We start from the raw sequence: 13,132 nt of genomic DNA on the forward strand, positions 1-13,132 counted from the left end.
TAGCTTATAATTATATACAGTGTTGTTTGGTAAAAAATATTCAGTAAAATATGGAATTTAAACGATGAAAACCATAAAAATACAGAAACAGTCCTCTCATTTGTATAACAGTCACACATAGGTTCGCAATATTAACAATAATGATCCAGTACGACCACTTTTTGGCCCCAAAATATAGCAGTTTTACAAAATTGTTAAAATGTAAACTTTTAGTTATTTATTGGACAGTAGAACATGTAGAATGCTTCTGTTACATACATATGGCTGTTTTTGACAATACAATGCACACATATCGGGTATTAGCACCATACAGTCATGCTAAATTACTAAAGTCATCACAATTCTAGCATTTTAGTTAAATTTTAGACGGTTTTCGTGTAAAACGAAAGTGACCGCATTCGTGTTCATCCTTAACATAGAAATGTAAGTTGTATTTAATGAAAATACAAAACATATATAAAGGTTGAGGATGAACACGAATGCGGCCACGTTCGTTGACAAAAAAAACTGAAAAGTGACATTTTTCGGCATATTTGATAGATTTTTCATATTTGAGCTTGAAGTGGATCGTTTTTAATGACTAAATATGTTAAAATCTTTCACATAAACTAATTTATTCAAATGAAATAGACTCTTAAGTGTTTAAAAAGTGGTCAAAATGTTTTTTATTTCTACCATAACTTTTAATTATGTCAGTGTTTTCTAAATAAACTATATGTTTCTACCAGACCATTGTAGTCTGGTCAGTTCTTCTTTTACTATTAAAGTGTTTATTCAGTATCTTCATTTTTTTTAAAGATGTTTTTATTCTGATTATAGTGCTGTATCTTTCATAGTTTACATTTGTGACTTATGATGATTTTCATGGTGTTTCTTTTTCATTTTACATTTTTGACTCATTATTGGTTTGGTACTTTATCTGTTATAATCACAGTTTTTGCCTTTTTCATGTGTTTCGTTAAAATCATTACTATAGATGTATGTCCATTTTCTGTTGCAATGTCTAAAGGGAATTTCTCATCCATTCTACATATCTGTGTGTCTGCTCCGTTATCTATTAATAAACATACAATATCTTCATATCCTACTTCACATGCATAAAACAATGGTGTGGTCCCGTCTTCTTTTGTCATGTTTATGTTTCCCTTGTGGTCTATTAGACAACGGACTATATTTATCCTACCCATAAAACAAGCAATGTGTAATGGAGAGGAACCAGCTATTAAATCAAAGGCATAATCTACTGACTTCTTACTGACGTATTCTGTTATACGCGATGATGTATTCTTAACAAGACTATCAAATAAGTTTTGTTTTGCTTTGTTTAATGTTATATCTGGGTGGTTATTAAATATATCTGTCATAGACTGTTTGCTATGGATACAGATATTACAGTCAGCACTATTCTCTAACTGTAACTGTGTTATCTCAATGTGTCCATTCCATGCACTGAAATATAAAGCATTACCTCCATCAGATGTCTTGGCATTAATGTCTGGTTTATGTTTCAGTAATGGCTGGACAAGACTAGGACTGTTACTGATTCTGGTGTTATAGTTACATGGATCAGGATTCCTCTCTAGTAGTAATCTTACTATATCAGTATGTCCTTTCAAACTTGCTATAATTAGAGGACTGCAGCCATCATTGTCACATAGATTAACATCAGGATTTCTCTCTAACAGTATTTTTACGATATCAGTATGTCCGTTTTGACTTGCTTGTAACAGAGGACTTAAGCCATCCTTGTTACATAGATTAACATCAGGTTTCCTCTCTAACAGTAACTTTACTATATCAGTATGTCCGTTTTGACTAGCCTGTAACAGAGGACTCAAGCCATCCTTGTTACATAGATTAACATCAGCATTCCTCTCTAACAGTAACTTTACTATATCAGTATGTCCGTTTTGACTTGCCATTAATATAGGACTCGAGCCATTCTTGTTACATAGATTAACATCAGGATTTCTCTCTAACAGTAACTTTACTCTATCAGTATGTCCGTTTTGACTAGCCTGTAACAGAGGACTCGAGCCATCCTTGTTACATAGATTAACATCAGCATTCCTCTCTAACAGTAACTTTACTATATCAATATGTCCGTTTTGACTTGCCTTTGATATAGGACTCGAGCCATCCTTGTTACATAGATTAACATCAGGATTCCTCTCTAACAGTAACTTTACGATATCAGTATGCCCTTCCTGACTTGCCATGTGCAGTCCACTTGTCCCACTATCTCTACATTGATCCACAACAACATCATTACGTAACATCCACTGTACCATGTCAGTATAACCATCATAACAATTCGATACCAGTGGAGTAGTACCAGAATCACAGCTCTCCTTTGGTTCCACTGTATCATTGGTATTAGCTAATTTAACCTGCTGTACTTTATCAAGTTGTTGTAAGTACTGTATTAACTGTTGTCTGAATGATGATACTTTTATATTATAATTACTGAACACAACTGCCACCTTTCCTGCTAACCAGTCCTTGATAAACCTTTCTAAATATAATTCTAAATGATCATCTGATATTTCAATAATAAAATCTATGTTACTGTTCTCGTCATCTGGTGATGTCTGCCAAATAAAACGTCCATGTACTAACTCACTATCACCATGTTCTATCAAACATTCTATGATTTTCTGACCAAAGTAATAGGCAAGGAAGTCAAACAATTTATCATGTATTGTTCTGTAAATACCATCCTGTTTAGAGACAAATGTACCAACTAAAGTGTCTAGTTCTGTCTTTAGATTTATTTTAGGTATACTGTTGATTCCACATGCCTCACATGTGTCTTTGATGATCTGTGTTTGCTCGTCTGAAATTTTACCCAGGAACCATTTCTCTCTCAGCTGATTATTGAAAAGAACTGCTAAAGCTAAACAGCATTTTTTACATTTCCCTTCATTGCCTTGGCTATTCAAATTTTTTAGTTCTTCTTTATAGACGATAAAGGGATTTTGGAAATATTTTGTGACATCTCCATGGTTTTCCTTATTATATAATGAACACAAAAGTGGAAAAAATTCACAATTATGTGAAAACGTATAAATATTGGGCAATCCTGAATCAATATATTTGTTTGCTATTCTACTTTTTTCTATAGTTGTAAGGCACAATTCATCTGCAATCAAATTACATTCACATAATTTAAAAGGTGATAATATATTAAACTTATCATCTCTATAGACTTGTAACCTACATGATACAATAACCTTACAACATGTGTCTGCAATAATTGTGTCAACTACAGGTAACAATTGTTTCCATTTATCAATCTGTTGTTGGTTGGCAGTAAAGTTTCCACAAATATCATCTACAACGAAGACTGTCTGTTTACCAGGTTGATAATAATTTCTTATATCATCTGGTTTGTTCACGGGTATTATTTTGTATCCGTCCTTCTGTAAAAGTAGGGCTGTGTGTCTTGCAATAAATGATTTACCAACTCCTGATGGGGCAGTTAATGTCAAACAACTGTTTTTGTTTAAACATTTTTGGACAAAGTCACTGGCTCGTGTAGACACGAACAGTTTATCCTTCATTTCCCAGTTTTCTATTTGTCTTTGTATCTGATCTGAAAAAAAAATGTACAGGTGTAGCTTATTTAAAGTAAAAAAAATGACTATGTACTGGAATTATTAAGTCATCATTTAGAACAGAATAGAAATGACTGAGACTATGCTGTTTTACATTCTGTCATCGCACCACATCTTATTCCTAACTTTACATAATCGGGTTTGATTATTTCGAAGGGTTGACTGTGATCTGTATTTGTTTACATGTTTCCCTGTAATGGACATTTATTTCATTGGCCATCATACCGTATTCCTCGTTTTCTTAAAATCTAAAACAAAAAATTAACCTCTTTAAAATATATACCTAATCACAAAACGTTTTAAATATTGTCCTGGTAAATCATCAGAAAAAGTTTTTTTTAAATAAAAGTATCTTTATAAATACTCAAAATTTCATTTTTTGGGGTTCCTGAAATGCATTGTTGCCCCTAAATGAAGTTGGTTTAAGATGAAATATATTTAAATTGCAGTTTAAAGTTTTTCGTTGTAACATACATGATTGCATATCCTACCTCTAATATTGTTTGGAATACATTCTTTCTGCTCAATTTCCATTTTCGTTTTTTTCTCTTTTACATCTGAATTGTCTTGTTTTTAATTAGAAAAATAATTTTGATTATATGCTACATAAGATGAATAAATTTCCTGAAAGCAATTCATTATTTCTATTTATTTAGCTGGACACCAAAAACTGCAAAAAAAAAAAATGACATGGGACATCTAATAATACATACATCGGCACCAGACATCTTAATTCTAATCACACAGACATCAGATATATGTAGCAAGTTGCAAGGACATGACTGATCGCATAGATACTATGCATAACATGTACATTGACATCATATCTTTGTTATTGATAACATAGACATAATATATATGTCACTGATAACATAAACATCAGTTAACAGATAATAATTTTGATCAGATATTTAATACTAACCAACTTGACATCTATGATCTGATATCTATGGGATCAGTATCAGGTGTCTGATGTCAATATGGTCAGTATCAGATGTCTGATGTCAATGTGATCAGTGTCAGTTGTCTGATGTCTACGTGATCAGTATTATATGTCCGATGTCAGTGTGATCAGTACCAGATGGCTGGTGTAAGTATGATCAATATCATAAGGTTGATGTATATGTGATCAGTGTCAAATGGCTGATGTCTATGTGATCAGTATTAGATGTCTGATGTCTATGTGATCAGTATCAGATGTGTGATGTCTGTGTGTTCAGTACCAGATTTCTGATGTCTATGTGATCAGTATCAAGTGTTTGATGTCTATGTGACCTGTTTCAGATGTTAGATGTCTATGTGCTCAGTACCACATGTCTTAAGTCATTTTGATCAGTGTCAGTTGTCTGATGTCTATGTGATCAGTATTATATGTCCGATGTCAGTGTGATCAGTACCAGATGTCTGGTGTAATTGTGATCAGTATCATATGGCTGATGTATATGTAATCAGTGTCAAATGGCTGATGTCTATGTGATCAGTATTAGATGTTTGATGTCTATGTGATCAGTATCAGATGTATGGTGTCTGTGTGATCAGTACCAGATGTCTGATGTCTATCTGATCAGTATTAAGTGTTTGATGTCTATGTGATATGTATCAGATGTTTGATGTCTATGTGCTCAGTACCACATGTCTTAAGTCATTGTGATCAGTATCACGAGTTTGATGTATATGTGATCAGTACCACACGTCTTAAGTTATTGTGATCAGTATCACGTGTCACGTGTCTGATGTCTATGTGATCTGTATCAGATGTCTTAAGTCATTGTAATCACATAACAGACAACAACCACTGACCACATTGACAACAGACATCTGATACTGATCATATTGACATCAAACATCTGATACTGATCACATTGATATCCGACATCTTATACTAATGTCTATGTGCTCTGTATCAGATGTTTAATGTCTATGTGCTCAGTGCCACATGTCTTAAGTCATTTTGATCAGTATTACGAGTTTTATTTATATGTGATCAGTATCACGAGTTACGTCATTGTGATCAGTTTCACGTGCCACGTGTCTGATGTCTATGTGATCTGTATCAGATGTCTTAAGTCATTGTGATCACATAACAGACAACAGACACTGATCACATTGACAACAGACATCTGATACTGATCACATTGACAACAGACATCTGATACTGATCATATTGACATCAAACATATGATACTGATCACATTGACATCCGACATCTTATACTGATGACTGTGATCTGTATCAAATGTCTTAAGTCACTGTGATCACATGACAGACAACAGACATTATCACATTGACAGCCGACATCTGATACTGATCACATTGACATCAGACATCTGATACGAATCACATTGACAGCCGACATCTGATACTGATCACATTGACATCAGACATCTGATACTGATCACATAGACATCACACAACTGATACTGATCAAATAGACATCAGACAGTTGATACTGATCTTATAGACATCCGATATCTGATACTGATCACTTATACATCAGACATCTGATACTGATCACATAGACATCAGACAGCTGATACTGATCACATAGACATCAGACATCTGATACTAATCTTATAGACATCCGATTTCTGATACTGATAACATAGACATCAGACATCTGATTCTTATTTTATAGACATCCAATTTCTGATACTGATCACATAGACATCAGACAACTGATACTGATTACGTTGACATCAGACATCTGCAAGTGATCACATTGACATCTGATACTGATCACATTGACATATGATACTGATCACATTGACATCTGATACTGATCACATTGACATCAGACATCTGATACTGATCACATAGACATCCGACAGCTGATACTCATCATATAGACATCAGACATATGATATTGATCATATAGACATCACACATATGATACTGATCACTAATACATCAGACATCTGATACTGATCACATATACATCAGACATCTGATACTGATGTCTATGTGCTCTGTATCAGATGTTTAATGTCTATGTGCTCAGTGCCACATGTCTTAAGTCATTTTGATCAGTATTACGAGTTTTATTTATATGTGATCAGTATCACGAGTTACGTCATTGTGATCAGTTTCACGTGCCACGTGTCTGATGTCTATGTGATCTGTATCAGATGTCTTAAGTCATTGTGATCACATAACAGACAACAGACACTGATCACATTGACAACAGACATCTGATACTGATCATATTGACATCAAACATATGATACTGATCACATTGACATCCGATATCTTATACTGATGACTGTGATCTGTATCAGATGTCTTAAGTCATTGTGATCACATGACAGACAACAGACATTATCACATTGACATCAGACATCTGATACTGATCACATAGACATCAAACATCTGATACGAATCACATTGACAGCCGACATCTGATACTGATCACATTGACATCAGACATCTGATACTGATCACATAGACATCAGACAACTGATACTGATCAAATAGACATCAGACATTTGATACTGATCTTATAGACATCCGATATCTGATACTGATCACTTATACATCAGACATCTGATACTGATCACATAGACATCAGACAGCTGATACTGATCACATAGACATCCGACATCTGATACTAATCTTATAGACATCCGATTTCTGATACTGATAACATAGACATCAGACATCTGATTCTTATCTTATAGACATCCAATTTCTGATACTGATCACATAGACATCAGACAACTGATACTGATTACGTTGACATCAGACATCTGAAAGTGATCACATTGACATCTGATACTGATCACATTGACATATGATACTGATCACATTGACATCTGATACTGATCACATTGACATCAGACATCTGATACTGATCACATAGACATCCGACAGCTGATACTCATCATATAGACATCAGACATATGATACTGATCATATAGACATCAGACATATGATACTGATCACTAATACATCAGACATCTGATACTGATCACATATACATCACACATCTGATACTGATCACATATACATCAGATATCTGATACTGATTGCATAGACATCAGACATCTGATACTGATCACATATACATCAGACATCTGATACTGATCTTATGGACATCCGATGTCTGATACTGATCACATAGACATCAGACATCTTATACTAATCTTATAGACATCAGACATCTGATACTGATCACAAAGACATCAGACATCTTATACTGATCACTTATACATCAGACATCTGATACTGATCACATTGACAGCCGACACTTGATACTGATCACATAGATATAAGACATCTGATACGGTTCACATTGACAGCCGACATCTGATACTGATCACATTGACATCAGACATCTGATACTGATCACATAGATATCAGACAACTGATACTGATCAAATAGACATCAGTCATTTGATACTGATCTTATAGACATCCGACATCTGATACTGATCACATAGACATCAAACATCTGATACTGATCACATAGACATCAGACATCTGATACTGATCACATATACCTCAGACATCTGATACTGATCACATAGATATAAGTTATCTGATACTAATCTTAAAGACATCTGATATCTGATACTGATCACATAGACATCCAATTTCTGATACTGATCACATACACATCAGACAACTGATACTGATTACGTTGACATCAGACATCTGATACTGATCACATAGACCTCAGACATCTGATACTGATTAAGTTGACATCAGACATCTGATAGTGATCACATTAACATCTGATACTGATCACATTAACATCTGACATCTGATAATGATCACATAGACATCAGACAACTGATACTGATCAAATAGACATCAGACAACTGATACTGATCAAATAGACATCAGACAACTGATAAAGATCAAATAGACCTCAAACATTTGATACTGATCTTATACATATTCGACATCTGATACTAATCACATAGCCATCAGACATATGATACTGATCATTTATACATCAGACATCTGCTACTGATCACATATTCATGTGACATCGTACACTGATCACATATACATCCGACATCTGATACTGATCACATAGACAGCAGACATCTGATACTGATCACATAGACATCAGACATGTGATACTAATCTTATAGACATCAGACATCTGATACTGATCTCATAGACATCACACATCCGATACTGATCACATAGACATCAGACATCTGATACTCATCACATTGATAGCCGACACCAGATGCTGATCACATAGACATCACACATCTGATACTGATCACATAGACATCAGACATCTGATACTGATCACTTATATATCAGACATATCATACTGATCATATAGACATCAGACATCTGATACTGATCACATATACATCAGACATCTGATACTGATCACATATACATCAGACATCTGATACTGATCACACAGACATCAGACAACTGATACTGATCACATAGACATCAGACATCTGATACTGATCAAATAGACATCAGACATTTGATACTGATCTTATAGACATCCGATATCTGATACTGATCACATAGACATCAGACATCTGATACTGATCACATAGACATCAGGCATTTGATACTGATCACTTATACATCAGACATCTGATACTGATCACATAGACATCAGACAGCTGATACTGATCACATAGACATCAGACATCTGATACTAATCTTATAGACATCCGATTTCTGATACTGATCACATAGACATCAGACAACTGATACTGATTACGTTGACATTAGACATCTGAAAGTGATCACATTGACATATGATACTGATCACATTGACATATGATACTGATCACATTGACATATGATACTGATCACATTGACATATGATACTGATCACATTGACATCAGACATCTGATACTGATCACATAGACATCCGACAGCTGATACTCATCACATAGACATCAGACATATGATACTGATCATATAGACATCAGACATATGATACTGATCACTAATACATCAGACATCTGATACTGATCACATATACATCAGACATCTGATACTGATCACATATACATCAGACATCTGATACTGATTGCATAGACATCAGACATCTGATACTGATCACATATACATCAGACATCTGATACTGATCACATATACATCAGACATCTGATACTGATCACATATTCATCAGACATCTGATACTGATCACATAGACATCAGACATCTGATACTGATCACATATACATCAGACATCTGATACTGATCACATAGATATCAGATATTTGATACTAATCTTAAAGACATCTGATATCTGATACTGATCACATAGACATCAGACATCTGATACTAATCTTATAGACATCCAATTTCTGATACTGATCACATAGACATCAGACAACTGATACTGATTACGTTGACATCAGACATCTGATAGTGATCACATTAACATATGATACTGATCACATTGACATCTGACATCTGATTCTGATCACATAGACATCAGACAACTGAAACTGATCACATAGACATCAGACATCTGATACTAATCAAATTCACATCAGACATCTGATACTGATCACATAGACATCAGACAACTGATACTGATCAAATAGACATTAAACATTTGATACTGATCTTATAAACATCCGACATCTGATACTGAGCACATAGACATCAGACATATGATACTGATCAATTATACATCAGACATCTGATACTGATCACATATTCATCAGACAACTGATACTGATCACATATACATCAGTCATCTGATACTGATCACATAGACATCAGACATCTGATACTGATCACATAGACCTCAGACAACTGATACTGATCAAATAGACCTCAAACATTTGATACTGATCTTATAGACATCCGACATATGATACTGATCATTTATACATCAGACATCTGATACTGATCACATATTCATGAGACATCTGATACTGATCACATAGACATCAGACAACTGATACTGATCAAATAGACATCAGACAACTGATACTGATCAAATAGACCTCAAACATTTGATACTGATCTTATAGACAGCCGACATATGATACTGATCATTTATACATCAGACATCTGATACTGATCACGTATTCATGAGACATCTGATACTGATCACATTTACATCCGACATCTGATACTGATCACATAGACAGCAGACATCTGATACTGATCACATAAACATCAGACATCTGATACTAATCTTATAGACATCAGACATCTGATACTGATCCCATAGACATCACACATCTGATACTGATCACATAGACATCAGACATCTGATACTCATCACATTGATAGCCGACACCTGATGCTGATCACAAAGACATCACACATCTGATTCTGATCACATAGACATCACACATCTGATACTGATCACATATACATCAGACATCTGATACTGATCACATATACATCAGACATCTGATACTGATCACACAGACATCAGACAACTGATACTGATTACGTTGACATCAGACATCTGTTAGTGATCACATTAACATCTGATACTGATCACATTAACATTTGATACTGATCACATTGACATCAGACATCTGATACTGAACACATAAACATCAGACATCTGATACTGTTCACATTGACATCTGACATCTAATACTGATTATTTTGACATCAGACATCTGATACTGATTACATTGACATCAAACATCTGATACTAATCACATAGACATCATACTTTTGATACTGAGCACAGATACATTTGATAACTGATACTGATCACATTGACATATGTTACCTAATACTGATTACATTATCATCAGACATATGATACTGTTCACATTGACGTCAGACATCTAATACTGATCACATTGACATCAAACATCTGATACTGATAACATTAACATCAGACATGTTATACTGATCACATTGACATCTGACAACTGATACTGATCACATTAACATAAGACATCTCATACTGATCACGTTGATATCAGACATCTTATACTGATCACATTGACATCAGACAGCTGGTACTGATCAAATAGACATCAAACATCTCATACTGATCACATTGACATTATACATCTGATACTGATCACATTGACATTAGACATATGATACTGATCATATTGACATCAGACATCTGATACTCATCACATTGACATTAGACATTTTGAGTCGATTTCACAAAAAAACTTACGACTAAGATTGATCTTAAGTATACTGCATTGTTCATGATTTACAATTAGACTTAGTCGTAAGTTTTTCGTGAAATCGACTTAAGATACTCACCACATTGACATAATACATCTGATTCTGGTCACATTAAGGTGGTATGGGTGTCTTCCGCCATCTTGGATTGTAAAAAACAGAGAATCAAAGGTCCAGATTTTCCATCAAATAGCAAAATTTGATGCAGGAATGCAGATGTTTAATGTACCCTTTCATTTAAAAGTACCAATTTATAAGAATATAACTTCTAAATATTGATATTTTTGCAAATGTTAATTATTTTTTGTTGTTTTTATTTTTTGTTTAAATTGGCATTTTAAGGGGAGGTAACTAAAAAAGTGCATTTTTTGAAGGATTCTGTATGGAACTTTCCTATTTTGTATTTTAGCCGGAAAAAAAAATACGGTGACCCTATCTTTTCTTTTGATATTCTCAAAGTAGTGTCTGAAAGCTATATTTTTCTGAAGTATTTAACAATTCTATCATTTTGTTTAGTTTCTAATCACAAAATGGTGTTTTTTCCTGTATAATCCATACAAAATGTGTCATTTTGTCCCGTCCTGTAGCTTGAGAAAATGCGCGGTGACCTATCATTTTTATTATATTTTTCAACATGTATCAATAGATACAACGTTTTGGCAAAGTATGAACAAATTGTATCATTTTTATTTTAGACTCCCATACCACCTTAATATCTGCAATCTGATACTTATCACATAGACATCAGACATCTATCGATCTGATACTTATGTAATTAACATCTGATACTGATCTTTATAACATTTGATACTGATCACATTGACAACTGACATCTGATATATATAATAAAGATATTTGTAATCTAAAACTTATCATATTGACATCACATTAAAATATTTCAGTATGATTAGTGTTTGGATCTAGCAAAGCTAATGCACTATTTATATTTTAATCATATCTTACCTCAGATATCTTACAGTAATTATATTGTACATCAAATACAAATTTCCTGTCCAGGTTTGGAAAAATGGCTATTGTTAGCGTATAGTATGTTTTTGTCTGTTTTTCATTGTGTTTTTTTTTTTTATCACATCCGTGTTTCTGTTGTCTCGTTGTCAAAATGTACTACATTGTATTGTTTATTTGCGTAAATCTCTTTCCTGAATGATCTTGCATGCATATTTACTGTATTCATGTAGTGATGCCATTTTACTTTGATAGTTAACATTGCCATACAAGTGCGAGGTATGACTAGACACAAAGCAAGGGTTAAACCACCATTTGTTTTCTTAAAATGTCCTATACCAAGTCAGGCAAATTGCCATTGTTATATTTTATTTAAGCAGAGGGAGGGGCGCAAGCCCCTAGATTCTGGAATTAAGCCCCCGACCTTAGTCTTTCG

General features: G+C 34.0%; 1 protein-coding gene across 1 annotated transcript; it reads right to left on the reverse strand.

The window, feature by feature from the left end:
- Positions 1 to 899: 899 nt before the first annotated feature.
- On the reverse strand, positions 900 to 4,278 carry LOC143050940 (uncharacterized). Its single transcript, XM_076224040.1, has 3 exons — positions 4,109 to 4,278; positions 1,256 to 3,595; positions 900 to 1,054 (listed from the first exon to the last, which is right to left on the reverse strand). Exons 1-3 carry the CDS (start codon positions 4,149 to 4,151, stop codon positions 900 to 902), a joined length of 2,538 nt encoding a protein of 845 aa, XP_076080155.1. The 5' UTR covers positions 4,152 to 4,278.
- Between the last annotated feature and the right edge of the window lie 8,854 nt (positions 4,279 to 13,132).

Source organism: Mytilus galloprovincialis, chromosome 11, assembly GCF_965363235.1.
Source record: "Mytilus galloprovincialis chromosome 11, xbMytGall1.hap1.1, whole genome shotgun sequence".
Lineage (NCBI taxonomy): Eukaryota > Metazoa > Mollusca > Bivalvia > Mytilida > Mytilidae > Mytilus > Mytilus galloprovincialis.